The sequence below is a fragment of the Bombina bombina genome, chromosome 1, assembly GCF_027579735.1.
Source record: "Bombina bombina isolate aBomBom1 chromosome 1, aBomBom1.pri, whole genome shotgun sequence".
Classification (NCBI taxonomy): Eukaryota; Metazoa; Chordata; class Amphibia; order Anura; family Bombinatoridae; genus Bombina; species Bombina bombina.
The window spans coordinates 38541661-38562193 of record NC_069499.1 but is presented as its reverse complement, the minus strand read 5'-3'; the positions used below and the strand labels follow the sequence as shown (position 1 = coordinate 38562193).

At 41.7% G+C, this 20533-nt stretch overlaps 1 protein-coding gene across 1 annotated transcript in view; it reads right to left on the bottom strand.

The window, feature by feature from the left end:
• LOC128652321 (repetitive organellar protein-like) overlaps window positions 1-20533 on the bottom strand; it is a 294662-nt gene that overhangs the window by 87089 nt on the left and 187040 nt on the right. The window contains exons 16-17 of the mRNA XM_053705258.1: window positions 15050-15202; window positions 13354-13456 (exon numbers count right to left, since the gene is read on the bottom strand). Of these exons, the coding sequence (XP_053561233.1) occupies window positions 13354-13456; window positions 15050-15202 (256 nt within the window). The remainder of the gene's footprint in view (window positions 1-13353; window positions 13457-15049; window positions 15203-20533) is intronic.

The following is a 20533-nucleotide window of genomic DNA, read 5'->3' as shown; positions in this document are numbered from 1 at the left end:
AAAATCTGGCTATAATCCCGGCAAAGAAACAGTCATTACAACTTAGAAAAAACGAACTATATCACGCTGTTGCCTGATCTGACTTCGGTCAAATCTGTGTACGCTCAAAATCCCGCATACCATCAGGGACTACGGAGCGGACATTTTTTTAGACAGTAACAATATATTTCTCTCTACCTAATTGTTCGCTTACCTCGAATAGAGGGGATTCGCCTCTAAGCAGCGGACGCAAAATTAGTGGAAGCAAAATAATTTTCACTAGGATAAGGTTGACACTCGATATGGTCTTCTCCCTAATAAAGGGGTATTATATATCTACTAATTGCTGAAATAGAACTCAGAATAGGAGTATTGGGCACTCCAGGATAGTTTTATGGACTGTAGTACAGGTTCCAAAGAAGTGGTAACATAGGAGGGAGGAGCTATCGTGTTTAAACCCCCATATAAGATTTATAAGCAAAGTCCCCTCTGTTGGAAAAACCAGACTTATCAAGAACTGCTTGTTAAAATATAAGTCTGAAAAGTGACTTCAGCGAGATTCATTATAGGTTACACACCTGGTGTCACTTAATACAAAACCTGACCGATCCAGAAGTAACAGTATATGGTTTAAAAGGCATTTCAATGCACTTATTGGACATTTTTTATATAAGTGTTCTTTGTGCCTGGTAGGTGCGGACTTGAGGCCGAACAAGGCTAAAGCACAAAAACTGGTGGTTCTGTGTACAAGGGCACGTTGAAGAATAGTCCTCAGGATTTATATAATAAGGGTCAAATGTTATAATGGGTGCACAGCATCTGTAAGAATAACTACATGTCCAAATGTTTAACAGCTAGTAATTGGGGAGAGTGTGAAATACACGCCCCCTGTTAGAGTCAGTAATCTTGGAGATTTTTTTTTTTTTTTTGCGTTGTGTCCACATAATGATACCTATACATGCCCATAAATCTATAAAAAATATAAGGTTTATAGAAGGATAGAGATCCACACACATAAGCAGTACATAATTAGGCCTTAACCTCTTCTCCTGGTTTTTTTTTCCTTTTTTTTTTTTTTTTCACACAAATTCCTGCAGTAAGAGGAAAAGGGATAGTCGCACATTAAAGACTCACAGATAACTTTAAGCACAATTGCATTGGGGTCAAATTATCCACACAGGTACTCATAAAAGGCTTAGTAGCCTATGAGTCTATACACTGAATTTGTTTTTGCTATTTTTCTCTCTCTTTTTTTTTAAGGGATAGAAAAGAGATACTGCACAGAGGATAAGAACGAATATATACTCACAAAAATCTTAACAATCTTGGGGATTTTGCTGTGTTCACACAATATGCCCATAAGGCTATATATTTTTTTTTTTCCTGCAATTTGAGCTGTAGATAGAACAACAATGACTATACCATTAAACTTAGTTTCGTGGAATGTGGGAGGGATAACCTCCCCCATTAAACGGAAGAACGTTATGAGAATGCTGAAATGTGAGAAACCGGATATTATCTTTCTTCAGGAGCTGCACCTGAAAAGTTCCGAGATATATAAGTTGAAAGTAAATTGGGTGGCAGAAATAGTGGCAACACTGTGCAACAAGCGTAAGCGTGGAGTAGCTATTATTATAAACAAGAAGATAACATATAAGATCACAAAGCTAGAGTGTGATCCCCAGGGCAGGTACATTATCCTTCAGATGCAGATAGAGGGTGTAAGTTGGACGTTTTGCAACATATATGGCCCCAATAAGTTTGATATACCTTTCTGGCAAAAGATCAGACAGAAACTCACGCCACATCTGGGTCGGAACCTGGTCATAGCAGGGGATATGAACTTCACCTTATATCCTGAGATGGACAGGTTCAGAGTCAGGAGTAGACAGGCAAACCATCGAGAAGCCAAATACTTTAGGAGTTACGTCAAAGCACTAAAATTGAATGATATTTGGCGGTTACAACACCCGGATGATCGGATGTATACATGTGAGTCTAAGACGTATAGGAATTTTTCACGTATTGATTTATTTTTAATAGATGAACAAGTATCCAGGTTTGAGATGGAAACTAAAATTGCAGATATTGTCCTTTCAGACCATGCAATTATTAGTCTTAAGATTTGGGTAGACACAAACATCAGAAGTACGGGGAATTCATTTCGCTTCCCAGCGTATATGAGCAAAAATATACATTTTTCAAATTGGTTAAAATCAAGATGGCAAGAGTATTGTTCACAAAACGTAGAGTACAAGAATAAGACAGAATTTTTTTTTTTGGGAGGCAGGAAAAGCGGTCATGCGTGGAGAAATAAAGGAATACATGGTCAAAATGACCCGTAAAAGAGAGTTATAGAGACGCAACTGGCGAATCAACTCAGAAATGCATACGACAAATACCTCAAGCGCCCAAATCAAGGTACTTGGAGTAAATATATACTATCCAAAACAGAAAGAGAGGATTTTCTTAGAGAAAAGTGGGCAGGGGAAGATCTTAAAGTTAGGGCCATGTATCAAGGACATATGGGAGTCTCTGCCAAGTATCTAGCGAAGATAACAAAGTTTCGGAAAAAAAAAACTTTATACCAGCAATTAGAGTAGGGAAAAGGATTCTTACTAAATCATCAGAGATCAAAGAAGCATTTGTTAAATATTATCAAAACATGTATTCTAGTGGAGATATAAATGAGGGTGCCAAGGTGCGGTTCTGGGATAGAATTAAATTGCCCCGTATATCTTTAGAGGAGTTGAATCAAATCAATGCGGTGATTACTGAGTCGGAGATAGTTAAGGTAATTCAAAGGACAAAAACAGGAAAAGCACCAGGTCCAGATGGCCTCTCAATTGAATTCTACAAAATATTAGCAGTGACGTTGGGTGGTACATTAGAGGATTTATATAATGATTACTATCAAAGAAAAGCATTGAAGTCACCGTATTTCTCCGATTCAGTTATTACCCTCATACATAAGAAAGGGAAATGTCCGGAGGAATTATCTGCCTACCGCCCAATTTCCCTGTTAAACCAGGATTACAAAATACTTATGTCTGTGCTGGCAGACAGACTTAAAAAAGTTGTGGGAAATTTGGTACACACAGATCAGGCGGGCTTTATCCCGAACAGGAACTCGGTGCGAAATATGAGAAGAGTCTTAACAGTTCTGGACCACTTTCACCGGGCCAACCAGGAAGGCAGAAATAAGTGTACCAGTAGCATGAACAGGGATGTAGCATTAGTTACAGTAGATGCGGAAAAAGTTTTTGACTCTATTGAATGGAATCACCTTATAACTTCTCTCGGAAATTATGGTTTCTCAGGCCACCTGGTTGACCTGGTGAAAGTGGTCTACAACAAACCAAGATCGCAGCTTCTGGTGAATGGGGAATTATCACATTATATAATCTTAGAAAAAGGTACACGCCAAGGTTGCCCATTATCCCCGCTGCTGTTTGACCTTGCCCTGGAGCCCCTTGCAGTATATATCAGACAAGCAATACAACCAGTTAAGGTAGGTAGGGAGAGTCTGTTGATATCTCTCTACGCAGACGATATACTTCTATTTTTGCAGAACACCGTAGAAACTATTCCAAGATTTATTGAGATTATAACGGAGTTTAGTTCATTCTCGGGGTACAAAATTAACTCTAAAAAATCTGAGTTATTATGGTTAAATAAAACAAGGCAAAGTACAAACCATATCTTTAGGGAAGTTAAAATTATCAACTATCTAGGGATTAAGATTAGTAGAAATCCCAGTGAATGGTACCGATTAAATTATAGTGAGTTCTTTGAGAATATTCAGTCAGACTTAAATAAATGGGACTTATACTATCTGTCAATATCAGCTAGGTGTATGTTAATAAAAACAATCTTATTCCCTAAGATACTATTTCTCATACAAAACCTACCCATATTTATAACCAAAAAAGATATTGATAAGTATAATAAAGCTTGTACTACTTTTATTTGGGGGACAAAGAAGCCACGAATAGCTCTGGAGAAAATTAGTAATTTAAAACAATATGCAGGGTTCTCGATCCCAAATATTAAGTTTTACAACCTAGTAGCGTTGGCAAAATTTGGAATCGATTGGTTGACTAAGGCAGAATATGTAACGTACTATAATCTAGATTCTGAGTTGATTACCCCATTTAGTCCACAAGCCATATTGCACTGTCCGTATAAGAAATTGCCATACAATGTCAGTGTAATGTTAACGTTTGCCAACATCATTCGAGGATGGCAGCAATACTGTAGGCTAGTTGGGCAGGAATTCCGTGTGTCCTCACATCTACCTATTATAGGCTGTGTTGATTTCCCATCAGGGTCCAACAATAGAGTGTTCCAAGGATGGAGAGAGAAAGGTCTGATTCAATTTGTCCAGTTTAAAGAAGAGAGAGATGGGAAGACGTGAACTTTCCAGAGTCTTGCAGAGCAATACCACCTACCAGCTAAGAATTTCTACGCATACCTGCAAGTGCGTCACTATATTGAAAAGTATAATAGAGAAGTGCAAGCAGACTGGGGGCAGGTTCAGATAGCAGCGGGTTTAAAGCTATATCTAGCTGGGAAACTGTCAATCTCCTGGTGGTATCAGAAAATGTTGATGATTAAAGGACAAGAACATATTAACCTGGTTAAGGCTAAATTTATTAAATATTTTGGTACGTTACAAACAGAAGATATAACGGAAAGTATAAAACTCTCCGCTGAGGCAACTACTTGCATCAGTTGGAGAGAGTCGCAGTGTAAATTAGTCAATAATTTTTATCTGACCCCAGTAAGAATGGCCAAATGGACGGTGTCTAAATCAGGGAATTGCTTTAAATGTGCAGAAGCAGAGGCGAATCTAGTACACTGCATATGGAGTTGCCCTAAAGTTAGACAATATTGGGCAAAGATCCAATACTGGTTGAATTGCCATCTAAAAACCAGGATAGAACTTTAGTCGCACCAAATATTTTTTTAAAAAAATACAGATAATATAGGTGACAGACACCTTATTAATCTAGTTATATTGGTTGCACGTAGTCTGCTTTTTAAAAAATGGAAACAAAGAGATATCCCAAGTGTTATAGAGTTTGTAAATGTTATTAAATCTCAGATGATTCTGGAAAGGCAGAATTTGAAGGCCGGATCGGAAAAACAATATAGAAGATATTTTAAAAAATGGGAAAGCTTTATAAGCTCATGGCCTCTGGAGCTACAGATTCAATTCCTGGAGCCATTCCAGAACGCAGTCCCATTTCTAAATATGATTATATCCGGTGTTCTAACCAGGCATTGGCTAACAGAGAGGGTCATGCAATAGAATTAAATATTAGAGTTGGGTAATATTTATTTTTTTTCTCTCTCTCTCCCTCTTCCGCCCCCCTCCTCCCCCTCCTGGTGCCCCCCCCCATTATCTGCATTCTGGGGTGGGGTTGACGTAGAATAATGTTTTTACAGGTTGGCTGTTTAATTGAGATGTTATTGTAATGCAAACAATCGAGGAACTACATATATAGGTCTCGACAAAATGGGAAATGTAATCCATGGGTAATTATAGGCACTGAAAGGGTTTCAGGCAAAAAAGTGACCAACGCTGAGTCCATGCAAGGAAAAGTGTTAGCGATGAGTCATAGCACGTTAGCCGAGTCTTTTTGTTGTGGGTAGATATTCAAAGTACAGACTAATCCTAGACTACATGTTAGGTAGCATTCGGAGTATGTTATAGGTTTGAGAAATGTACAATGTATAATGTTTTATGTTGAGTGGTCAACGGTTATTATTTTTTTTATTTTTATTTTTTTCTCCTTTGTATATGTTTATGCTTGTATTTGGAAACCCAATAAAAAAAAAAAAAGGATTTTCGTCAGTCTTCTGCTCTGTTTGTAGTTTTCTCTGGAAAACGTAAAGGGCAGAAAGCTACGGCTACTTCTCTTTCTTTGTGGCTGAAGAGTATCATTCGCTTGGCTTATGAAACTGCTGGACAGCAGCCTCCTGGAGAGTTACGGCTCATTCTACGAGGGCTGTTTCCTCTTCCTGGGCATTTTAAAAATAAAGCTTCTGTGGAACAGATTTGCAAGGCTGCAACTTGGTCCTCTCTTCACACTTTTTCTAAATGCTATAAATTTGATACTTTTGCTTCGGCTGAGGCTTCTTTTGGGAGAAAGGTTCTTCAAGCAGTGGTGCCTTCCGTTTAGGTTCCCCGTCTTGTCCCTCCCTTATCATCTGTGTCCTCTAGCTTGGGTATTGATTCCCAATAGTAATTAGATGATCCGTTGACTCATCGTGTCATTGGAAAGAAAACAAAATTTATGTTTACCTGATAAATTTATTTATTTCTTGACACGGTGAGTCCATGGCCCGCCCTGTTTTCTTAAGGACAGGGTTTTTTGTTATAAACTTCAGACACCTCTGCACCTTGTTGCTTCCTTTCTCTCCTTTGCTTTAGTCGAATGACTGGGGTTGGAGGGAAGGGAGGTGATATTTAACAGCTTTGCTGTGGTGCTCTTTGCCGCCTCCTGCTGGGCAGGAGTGATATTCCCAATAGTAATTAGATGATCCATGGACTCACCGTGTCAAGAAAGAAATAAATTTATCAGGTAAGCATAAATTTGTTTTTTTACCTCTGTGATTACCTTGTATCTATGCCTCTGCAAACTGCCCCCTTATTTCAGTTCTTTTGACAGACTTGCATTTTTAGCCAATCGGTGCTGACTCCTGGGAGCTTCACGTGCCTGAGTTCAATGTTATCTATGTGAAACACATGAACTAACGCCCTCTAGTGGTGAAAAACTGTCAAAATGCTTCAGATTAGAGGCGGCCTTCAAGGTCTTAGAAATTAGCATATGAACCTCCTAGGTTTAGCTTTAAACTAAGAATACCAAGAAAACAAAGCAAAATTGGTAATAAAAATAAATTGGAAAGTTGTTTAAAATTACATGCCCTATTTAAATCATGAAAGTTTTTTTTTTTTTACTTGACTGTCCCTTTAACAGCTCTGCTGGGGTGTTCTTTGCCTCCTCCTGGTGGCCAGGAGTTGAATACCCACTACTAGTAATTAGAATGGATTTGTGGACTCTCCATGCCAGGAAAGAAAATAATTTATCAGGTAAGCATAAAACAGAATTTATGTTTACCTGATAAATTACTTTCTCCAACGGTGTGTCCGGTCCACGGCGTCATCCTTACTTGTGGGATATTCTCCTCCCCAACAGGAAATGGCAAAGAGCCCAGCAAAGCTGGTCACATGATCCCTCCTAGGCTCCGCCTACCCCAGTCATTCGACCGACGTTAAGGAGGAATATTTGCATAGGAGAAACCATATGTTACCGTGGTGACTGTAGTTAAAGAAAATAAATTATCAGACCTGATTAAAAAAACCAGGGCGGGCCGTGGACCGGACACACCGTTGGAGAAAGTAATTTATCAGGTAAACATAAATTCTGTTTTCTCCAACATAGGTGTGTCCGGTCCACGGCGTCATCCTTACTTGTGGGAACCAATACCAAAGCTTTAGGACACGGATGAAGGGAGGGAGCAAATCAGGTCACCTAAATGGAAGGCACCACGGCTTGCAAAACCTTTCTCCCAAAAATAGCCTCAGAAGAAGCAAAAGTATCAAATTTGTAAAATTTAGAAAAAGTGTGCAGTGAAGACCAAGTCACTGCCTTACATATCTGATCAACAGAAGCCTCGTTCTTGAAGGCCCATGTGGAAGCCACAGCCCTAATGGAGTGAGCTGTGATTCTTTCAGGAGGCTGCCGTCCGGCAGTCTCATAAGCCAATCGGATAATGCTTTTAATCCAGAAGGAGAGAGAAGTAGAAGTTGCTTTTTGACCTCTCCGTTTACCAGAATAAACAACAAACAAAGTTTGTCTGAAATCCTTAGTAGCTGCTAAGTAAAATTTGAGAGCACGAACTACATCCAAGTTGTGCAACAAACGTTCCTTCTTTGAAACTGGATTAGGACACAAAGAAGGCACAACTATCTCCTGGTTAATGTTTTTGTTAGAAACAACTTTTGGAAGAAAACCAGGTTTAGTACGCAAAACCACCTTATCTGCATGGAACACCAGATAAGGAGAAGAACACTGCAGAGCAGATAATTCTGAAACTCTTCTAGCAGAAGAAATTGCAACCAAAAACAAAACTTTCCAAGATAATAACTTAATATCAACGGAATGTAAGGGTTCAAACGGAACCCCCTAAAGAACTGAAAGAACTAGGTTGAGACTCCAAGGAGGAGTCAAAATTTTGTAAACAGGCTTTATTCTAACCAGAGCCTGAACAAAGGCTAGAACATCTGGCACAGCTGCCAGCTTTTTGTGAAGTAACACAGACAAGGCAGAAATCTGTCCCATCAAGGAACTTGCAGATAATCCTTTTTCCAATCCTTCTCGAAGGAAGGATAGACTCTTAGGAATCTTAACCTTGTCCCAAGGGAATCCTGCAGATTCACACCAACAGATATACCAAATTATGTGGTAATTTTTCTGGTTACAGGCTTTCAGGCCTGAACAAGAGTATTAATAACAGAATCTGAGAACCCTCGCTTTGATAAGATCAAGCGTTCAATCTCCAAGCAGTCAGCTGGAGTGGGTCGAACGGACCTAGAACAAGAAGGTCTCGTCTCAAAGGTAGCTTCCATGGTGGAGCCGATGACATATTCACCAGATCTGCATACCAAGTCCTGCGTGGCCACGCAGGAGCTATCAAAATCACCGACGCCCTCTCCTGATTGATCCTGGCTACCAGCCTGGGGATGAGAGGAAACGGCGGGAACACATAAGCTAGTTTGAAGGTCCAAGGTGCTACTAGTGCATCCACTAGAGCCGCCTTGGGATCCCTGGATCTGTACCCGTAGTAAGGAACTCTGAAGTTCTGACGAGAGGCCATCAGATCCATGTCTGGAATGCCCCACGGTTGAGTGACTTGGGCAAAGATTTCCGGATGGAGTTCCCACTCCCCCGGATGCAATGTCTGACGACTCAGAAAATCCGCTTCCCAATTTTCCACTCCTGGGATGTGGATAGCAGACAGGTGGCAGGAGTGAGACTCCGCCCATAGAATGATTTTGGTCACTTCTTCCATCGCTAGGGAACTCCTTGTTCCCCCCTGATGGTTGATGTATGAACTTGGCCCTCGCTAGCTGAGGCCAAGCTTTGAGAGCATTGAATATCGCTCTCAGTTCCAGAATATTTATCGGTAGAAGAGATTCTACCCGAGACCAAAGACCCTGAGCTTTCAGGGATCCCCAGACCGCGCCCCAGCCCATCAGACTGGCGTCGGTCGTGACAAGGACCCACTCTGGTCTGCGGAAGGTCATCCCTTGTGACAGGTTGTCCAGGGACAGCCACCAACGGAATGAGTCTCTGGTCCTCTGATTTACTTGTATCTTCGGAGACAAGTCTGAATAGTCCCCATTCCACTGACTGAGCATGAACAGTTGTAATGGTCTTAGATGAATGCGCACAAAAGGAACTATGTCCATTGCCGCAACCATGAAACCTATCACTTCCATGCACTGCGCTATGGAAGGAAGAGGAACGGAATGAAGTATCCGACAAGAGTCTAGAAGTTTTGTTTTTCTGGCTTCTGTCAGAAAAATCCTCATTTCTAAGGAGTCTATTATAGTTCCCAAGAAGGGAACCCTCGATGACGGAGATAGAGAACTCTTTTCCACGTTCACTTTCCATCCGTGAGATCTGAGAAAGGCCAGGACAATGTCCGTGTGAGCCTTTACTTGAGGAAGGGACGACGCTCGAATCAGAATGTCGTCCAAGTAAGGTACTACAGCAATGCCCCTTGGTCTTAGCACCGCCAGAAGGGACCCTAGTACCTATGAGAAAATCCTAGGAGCAGTGGCTAATCCGAAAGAAAACGCCACGAACTGGAAATGCTTGTCCAGGAATTCAAACCTTAGGAACCGATGATGTTCCTTGTGGATAGGAATATGTAGATACGCATCCTTGAAATCCACCTTGGTCATGAATTGACCTTCCTGGATGAAAGGAAGGAGTGTTCGAATGGTTTCCATCTTGAACGATGGAACCTTGAGAAACTTGTTCAAGATCTTGAGATCTAAGATTGGTCTGAACGTTCCCTCTTTTTTGGGAACTATGAACAGATTGGAGTAGGACCCCATCCCTTGTTCTCCTAATGGAACAGGATGAATCACTCCCATTTTTAGCAGGTCTTCTACCCAATGTAAGAATGCCTGTCTTCTTATGTGATCTGAAGACAACTGAGACCTGTGGAACCTCCCCCTTGGAGGAAGCCCCTTGAACTCCAGAGAATAACCTTGGGAGACTATTTCTAGCGCCCAAGGATCCAGAACATCTCTTGCCCCAGCCTGAGCGAAGAGAGAGAGTCTGCCCCCCACCAGATCCGGTCCCGGATCGGGGGCCCGCATTTCATGCTGTCTTGGTAGCAGTGGCAGGTTTCCTGGCCTGCTCTCTTTTGTTCCAGCCTTGCATAGGTCTCCAGGCTGGATTGGCTTGAGAAGTATTACCTTCCTGCTTAAAGGACCTAGCCCTTGGGGCTGATCCGTTTCTGCGAAAGGGACGAAACTTAGGTTTATTTTTGGTCTTGAAAAGACCTATCCTGAGGAAGGGCGTGGCCCTTGCCCCCAGTGATATCAGAGATAATCTCTTTCAAGTCAGGGCCAAAGAGTGTTTTCCCCTTGAAAGGAATGTCAAGCAATTTGTTCTTGGAAGACGCATCCGCTGGCCAAGATTTTAACCGAAGCGCTCTGCGCCACAATAGCAAACCCAGAATTTTTTCGCCGCTAACCTAGCCTATTGCAAGGTGGCGTCTAGGGTGAAAGAATTAGCCAATTTAAGAGCACGAATTCTGTCCATAATCTCCTCATAAGAAGAAGAATTACTAATAATCGCCTTTCCTAGCTCATCAAACTAGAAACACGCGGCTGCAGTGACAGGGACAATGCATGCAATTGGTTGTAGAAGGGAACCTTGCTGAACAAACATCTTTAGCAGACCTTCTAATTTTTTATCCATAGGATCTTGGAAAGCACAACTATCTTCTATGGGTATAGTGGCGCGCTTGTGTAGAGTAGAAACCGCCCCCTCGACCTTGGGGACTGTCTGCCATCAGTCCTTTCTGGGGTCGACTATAGGAAAACAATTTTATAAATATGGGGGGAGGTACTAAAGGTATACCGGGCCTGTCCCATTCTTTACTAACAATGTACGCCACCCGCTTGGATATAGGAAAAGCTTCGGGGGGCCCCGGGGCCTCTAAGAACTTTTCCATTTTATATAGTGGTTCTGGAATGACCAGATAATCACAATCATCCAAATTGGATAACACCTCCTTAAGCAGAGCGCGGAGATGTTCCAACTTAAATTTAAAAGTAATCACATCAGGTTCAGCTTATTGAGAAATGTTTCCTGAATCTGAAATTTCTCCCTCAGACAAAACCTCCCTGGCCCCCTCAGACTGGTGTAGGGGCCCTTCAGAAACCATATCATCAGCGTTCTCATGCTCTACAGAATTTTCTAAAACAGAGCAGTCGCGCTTTCACTGATAAGTGGGCATATTGGCTAAAATGTTTTTGATAGAATTATCCATTACAGCCGTTAAATGTTGCATAGTAAGGAGTATTGGCGCACTAGATGTACTAGGGGCCTCCTGTATGGGCAAGACTGGTGTAGACGAAGGAGGGGATGATGCAGTACCATGCTTACTCCCCTCACTTGAGGAATCATCTTGGGCATCATTTTTACTAAAATTTTTTATGACATAAAATACATATAGTTAAATGAGAAGGAACCTTGGTTTCCCCACAGTCAGAACACAATCTATCTGGTAGTTCAGACATTGTAAACAGGCATAAACTTGATAACAAAGCACAAAAAACGTTTTAAAATAAAACCGTTACTGTCACTTTAAATTTTAAACTAAACACACTTTATTACTGCAATTGCGAAAAAGTATGAAGGAATTGTTCAAAATTCACCAAAATTTCACCACAGTGTCTTAAAGCCTTAAAAGTATTGCACACCAAATTTGGAAGCTTTAACCCTTAAAATAACGGAACCGGAGCCGTTTTTATATTTAACCCCTTTACAGTCCCTGGAATCTGCTTTGCTGAGACCCAACCAAGCCCAAAGGGGAATACGATACCAAATGATGCCTTCAGAAAGACTTTTCTGTGTATCAGAGCTCCACACACATGCAGCTGCATGCCATGCTGTCCTCAAAAACAAGTGCGCCATACCGGCGCGAAAATGAGGCTCTGACTATGATTAGGGAAAGCCCCTAAAGAATAAGGTGTCAAAAACAGTGCCTGCCGATATAATCATATAAAAATACCCAGAATAAATGATTCCTCAAGGCTAAATATGTGTTAATAATGAATCGATTTAGCCCAGAAAAAGTCTACAGTCTTAATAAGCCCTTGTGAAGCCCTTATTTACTATCTTAATAAACATGGCTTACCGGATCCCATAGGGAAAATGACAGCTTCCAGCATTACATCGTCTTGTTAGAATGTGTCATACCTCAAGCAGTAAGAGACTGCACACTGTTCCCCCAACTGAAGTTAATTGCTCTCAACAGTCCTGTGTGGAACAGCCATGGATTTTAGTTACGGTGCTAAAATCATTTTCCTCATACAAACAGAAATCTTCATCTCTTTTCTGTTTCTGAGTAAATAGTACATACCAGCACTATTTTAAAATAACAAACTCTTGATTGAATAATAAAAACTACAGTTAAACACTAAAAAACTCTAAGCCATCTCCGTGGAGATGTTGCCTGTACAACGGCAAAGAGAATGACTGGGGTAGGCGGAGCCTAGGAGGGATCATGTGACCAGCTTTGCTGGGCTCTTTGCCATTTCCTGTTGGGGAGGAGAATATCCCACAAGTAAGGATGACGCCGTGGACCGGACACACCTATGTTGGAGAAATTTAGTTTTTTAGTTTTTCAAGATTTTTTTTCCTAGAATGACATTCAGCAGTGTGTGATATTAATATCTAACAAAAGAAAGTGGCCACAATATTGTGGTTTAAAAATTTCCCACACTTTGTTTTTGCAATATGGCGAGATTTATTCCGTTTAAACTATTGAGATGCTTCAATCTCACCAGACTGTAAGTTCTTATTGTACAGTACGGGATCCTGAAAGTAAACCCTGTTCTGTCTCTCTTTGGAAGTGTCTCTTTTCCACTTCCTGTCTCTCACTATCCTTGGCTGTCTCACTCCAGCATTCCCTGGCTTTTCCTTCCTTTCTTGTTGCTAACCCTCATTTATCATTTTGTTAGTTAATTTGACAGAAGTGTTCTCTATAATGACCACCTGCCCATGATAAATATTTAGTTTATTGAGGGCCGCTAACGTTAAAATAATTTCACCTTACCAATACGAGATACCAAGGCTCCTTCCATTTCTTCTGTCGCTAACTTATGTTTGTTTGTTTCACTTGTTGCTTTTTCAATATCCTCTTTAAACTGTGCACAACCCTGTAAATAACATAAATGTTTTATAAATACACACAGCACCACTTGATGATAAATTCTAGCTTTATAAAGTTCAGTTTTGTGCTCCAGTTACAATACCCAGCACTGACAATAAACACTTATAGTGAAGGATATATCTATCTTTTAATCAATCTATCTTATCTATTTATCTATCTATTTAATAATCTATCTTATCATTTATCTATCTTATCTATTTATCTATCTTATCAATCTATCATCTATCTATCCATCTATCTTATAATCTATCTATTTATCTATATAATCTATCTATCTTATATATTTATCTATCATCTATCTATCTATCTATCTATCTATCTATCTATCTATCTATCTATCTATCTATCTATCTATCTATCTATATGTAACAGGTGAGTACACGCTAGCTAACCCTAAACCAGTCACTAAAGCCATAATCCTAACCTCATAGTCCCCTGTGACATTGCACTAGAATGCCTTAAAGTGACATTCCAGCAATTTTGCAATATACATGTATCAAAAAAATGCTTCTAGTAAAAGCTATAGCTGTTTCAAAAGTGTACTCAAAGGGACAATCTACGCTGTACTACAGCTTACGCATAACAATTTGTTGTCTCCATGTAATCCTAATGCGTCCAGTGCCACGTACTTCTGGTCCAACATTTAAATATTTTTTTTTGGAAATATTCCTTTTCTCGGTCGTTTATAAATGGCCCCCAAACTCCTCCCTCCTCCTCCTTTCTTCAGCTTGTGGAGTCGTGGTGTGCCGTACACTCGTCATATACCATTCGATGATGTCATTTATTATAAATTGAGCATGAGCAGAAGTAGGGGGTTAAACCGGACCAAGTATTCAGAGGAACATGCTGTATTTGCAGTTTTGTGAATTTATACTCATGTCTGTTTGAAAAGCTGTTGTTCTATATATTTTCCAGGCAGATGAGATTATCTACGGTGTGTATAACCGTGTCCATACTCTTCTAACGTCTCCGGAACAAATAACCCCTTTACTTTGCCAAGGAGACTATATTTGCATAAACACTTTGTCTGACGCATTCGCATGTACGGCTGCACGTGACCACGTCATAGAGCTTACAAGTTAGTCGCCGGTCATTGCAGCAAAACAAAGAGACTGGAAAACGCTACCTGTAGGGAGGAGTTTTAAATGCATTTGCTCAGAAAGGCTGAGGTGCTTTTATCATCTGGTAATTATTACATTTACATAATTGATAAAAGTCATGACATGATAAAAAAAAGCCCCCACTGGCTCTCTGAGCAGCTGCATTATTTAAAATGCTAGTGCACTGAGAATATCTAGCTATGCTTCACATGCACGTCCAGAGAAAAATGCTAACACTAAAACAGTGATAACTTTTAGTAGAAAGATTATAATACGTTATATAATGTATAATGTAAATATGTTTCTATCCGAAGATCTAATTCCTCTGTGTGCAGGAATGTTCCTTTAAAGTTCAGGGTGAAGCTGCATATTCTAGTTAGTTCTACTCGCACATTATTCAGGCTGCTCTTCTATCTCATAAAGTCAGTTTTGTTATCAGTGTTAGAAATGTGCTAGAAACATAAAATCCGGTTACTCACTAGTTTTAATCTGCAGTTCTCCATAGTGACAAGTTCAAGTTTTCTGTTGCTCTCATATAGATCTTTTTCCGTTCTTTTTATAGTTTCAAGAAAATGCTGCAGTTTTTCAAACGATGAGTTGCGCAGTTGTTTTAAGGACACCTTTTTCATTTCCTGCAACAATTCCTTTTATTTTAGTAAATTCGCCCTGTCATTAGCAGGCCTCGAACCAAACAATAATGTGTCCGTAAATACAAATCTGAAACAGTCAAGAGTAGGGCAGCATCTAAACAATAGCCTTCACACACATACACACACAGACACGTGCGCGCACACAAACACATGCACAGACACACATGCACGTACACACACAGACACATGCACAGACACACATGCACGTACACACACAGACACGTGCGCGCACACAAACACATGCACAGACACACATGCACGTACACACACAGACACATGCGCGCACACAAACACATGCACACACACAGACACATGCGCACACACAAACACATGCACAGACACACATGCACGTACACACACAGACACATGCACAGACACACATGCACGTACACACACAGACACGTGCGCGCACACAAACACATGCACAGACACACATGCACGTACACACACAGACACATGCGCGCACACAAACACATGCACACACACAGACACATGCGCACACACAAACACATGCACAGACACACATGCACGTACACACACAGACACATGCACAGACACACATGCACGTACACACACAGACACGTGCGCGCACACAAACACATGCACAGACACACATGCACGTACACACACAGACACATGCGCGCACACAAACACATGCACACACACAGACACATGCGCACACACAAACACATGCACAGACACACATGCACGTACACACACAGACACATGCACAGACACACATGCACGTACACACACAGACACGTGCGCGCACACAAACACATGCACAGACACACATGCACGTACACACACAGACACATGCGCGCACACAAACACATGCACACACACAGACACATGCACACACACAAACACATGCACAGACACACATGCACGTACACACACAGACACATGCACAGACACACATGCACGTACACACACAGACACATGCGCGCGCACAAACACATGCACAGACACACATGCACGTACACACACAAACACATGCGCGCACACAAACACATGCACACACACACACAGACACATGCGCGCACACATGCACAGACACACACACACGCGCGCGCACACAAACACATGCACACACACAGACACATGCGCGCACACAAACACATGCACAGACACACATGCCGCACACACACAAACACATGCACAGACACACAAACACATGCGCACACACAAACACATGCACAGACACACATGCACGTACACACACAAACACATGTGCGCACACAAACACATGCACACACACACACAGACACATGCGCGCACACATGCACATGCACAGACACACACACGCGCGCGCGCACACAAAAAAACACATGCACAAACACAGACACATGCGCGAACACAAACACATGCACAGACACACATGCCGCACACACACACAAACACATGCACAGACACACAAACACATGCGCACACACAAACACATGCACAGACACACATGCACGTACACACACAGACACATGCGCGCACACAAACACATGCAGACACACATGCACATACACACACAAACACATGCACAGACACACATGCACATACACACAAAAACACATGCGCGCACACAAACACATGCACACACACACAGACACATGCGCACACACACAAAAACACATGCGAGCACACAAACACAGACACATACGCACACACAAACACACGCACACACACAGACACATGCGCACACACAAACACATGCACAGACACACAAACACATGCGCGCCCACAAACACATGAGCGCACACAAACACATGCACAGACACATGTGCGCACACAAACACAGACACACACGCCGCACACACACACAAACACATGCACACACAGACACATGCGCACACACAAACACATGCACAGACACACATGCGCGCGCACACACAAACACATGCACGCACACAAACACATGCACACACACAAACACATACACACACTCACACAAACACATGCACAGACACGCACACATGCGCACACACAAACACATGCACACACACAAACACATGCACACACACAAACACATGTGCGCACACAAACACATGTGCGCACACAAACACATGCACACACACAAACACATGTGCACACTCACACAAACACATGCATACACACAAACACATGCACACACACACACACAGACACATGCGCACACACAAACACATGCACATAAACACACATGCGCGCACACACACACAAACACATGCACGCACACAAACACATGCACACACACAAACACATGTGCACACTCACACAAACACATGCACAGACACGCACACATGCACACACACAAACACATGCGCACAATCACACAAACACATGCACACACACAAACACATGTGCACACTCACACAAACACATGCATACACACAAACACATGCACACACACACAGACACATGCGCACACACACAGACACATGCGCACACACAAACACATGCACATAAACACATGCACAGACACACATGCGCGCACACACACACAAACACATGCACGCACACAAACACATGCACACACACAAACACATGTGCACACTCACACAAACACATGCACAGACACGCACACATGCACACACACAAACACATGCGCACAATCACACAAACACATGCACACACACAAACACATGCACACACACAAACACATGTGCGCACACAAACACATGCACACACACAAACACATGTGCACACTCACACAAACACATGTGCACACTCACACAAACACAAGCACGTGCGTGCGCTCACACACATGTGTACACGCAAACACATTTACACTCACACAAGCACATGTGCACACTCAAACACATGCACACACACAAACACGTGCGTGCGCTGACACACATGCACATACACATGTGTACATGCAAACACATGCGCACAAAAAACACATGCGCACACACAAACACATGCACACACACAAACACATGTGCGCACACACAAACACATGTGCGCGCACACACAAACACAAACACATGCACACACAAACACATGTGCGCATACAAACAAATGCGCGCACGCAAACACATCCACACAAACACATGCACACACAAACACATGCACACACAAACACATGCACACACACAAACACATGCACACACACAAACATGCGCACACACAAACACATGCGCGCACACAAACACATGGGCGCACACAAAAAGATGCACACACAAACACATGCACACACACAAACACATGCGTGCACACAAACACGTGCATGCGCTCACAAACATGCACACACAAACACATGTGCGCACACACACAAACACATATGTACACATGCGCGCACACAAACACATACGTACACATGCACACATGCGCGCACAAACATGTGCGCAAACACACAAACACATACGTACACATGCACACATGTGCACACACAAACACATACGCACACATGTGCACACACAAACACATACGTACACATGCACACATGCGCGCACAAACATGTGCGCAAACACACAAACACATACGTACACATGCACACATGGGCACACACAAACACATACGTACACATGCACACATGTGCACACACAAACACATACGCACACATGCGCACACACAAACATTTGCACACACACACACACATGCATGCATACAAACACATGCACGCACACAAACACATGCGCGCACACAAACACATGCACACACACAACACATAATGTATGCTTACCTGATAAATTAATTTATTTTATGGTGGTGAAAGTCCACGAGCCATTGCTCATGGGAATTACCTTCCCTACCACTTGGAGGAGGCAAAGATTCCCAAATCCCAAGAGCTCTATATAACCCCTCCCACCTCACGCATACCTCAGTCTAAAGCATAGCCAAGCAGAAGTGAATATTTTCAAAGCCAAAAAATGGTGCAGAGAAAAAGATGTTCTTTAAAAAAAAAAAACTGGGGGGTGGGGTCTCATGGACTCTCACCACCATGAAATAAATTTATTTATCAGGTAAGCATAAATTATGGTTTTTTTTTATAAAGGTGGTGAGAGTCCATAATCCATTATTACTGGGAACTAATACCCAAGCTGTGGAGTCCATGAGTTATAACATAAACTTTTTCACTGAGACATTAAAGGGACAGTCTACACCAGGAATTTTACTGTTTCAAAAGATAGATAATTCCTTTATTACCCATTCCCTAGTTTTACATAACTAACACAGTTATATAAATACACTTTATACCTCTGTGATTATCCTGTATCTAAGCCTCTGCAGACTGCCCCCTTATTTCAGTTATTTTGACAGACAGCCATTTAGCCAATTAGAACATGAGCGTGAGCACAGTGTTATCTATATGACACACATGAACTAACACCCTCTAGTGGTGAAAAACTGTCAAAATGCCCTGAGAGAAGAGACGGCCTTCAAGGGCTTAGAAATTAGCCTATGAACCTACTAGGTTTAGCTTTCAACTAAGAATACCAAGAGAACAAAGCAAAATTGGTGATAAAAGTAAATTGGAAAATTGTTTAAAATTACATGCCTTATCTGAATCATGAAAGTTTATTTTGGACTAAACTGTCCCTTGTTTGTTTTTTAAGACAAGAATCAAACTGAAACAACTGCCAGAAGGACTTTCCTACCAAAAGCTGCCTCAGAGGAAGCAAAAACATCAAAATGGCTGCAGAGGGACGGAACTGCGACTGGCCCCTGAGGGTGGGGGCCCACCTTAAAAAAAAAAAGTGAGTGTGACATGATGCTTCACTAGTGTCTCTGACTACAGGGGTTAGTGTTTCTGTTTTACTCATTGGTGTTTATGTATGTGTGTATGTATGTGACTGTGTGTGTATTTATGCATGTATGTGTGTGTGTATGTATGTGACTGTGTGTGTATGCGTGTATGTATGTATGTGACTGTGTGTGTATTTATGCATGTGTGTATGTATGTGACTGTGTGTGTATTTATGCATGTATGTGTGTGTATGCGTGTATGTATGTATGTGACTGTGTGTGTATTTATGCATGTGTGTATGTATGTGTGTATGTATGTGACTGTGTGTGTATTTATGCATGTGTGTGTGTGTGTATGTATGTGACTGTGTGTGTATTTATGCATGTATGTATGTGTGTGTGTATGTATGTGACTGTGTGTGTATTTATGCATGTATGTGTGTGTATGCGTGTATGTATGTATGTGACTGTGTGTGTATTTATGCATGTGTGTGTGTGTGTATGCGTGTATGTATGTATGTGACTGTGTGTGTATTTATGTATGTATGTGTGTGTGTGTGTGTATGTATGTGACTGTGTGTGTATTTATGCATGTATGTGTGTGTGTATGTATGTGACTGTGTGTGTATGCGTGTATGTATGTATGTGACT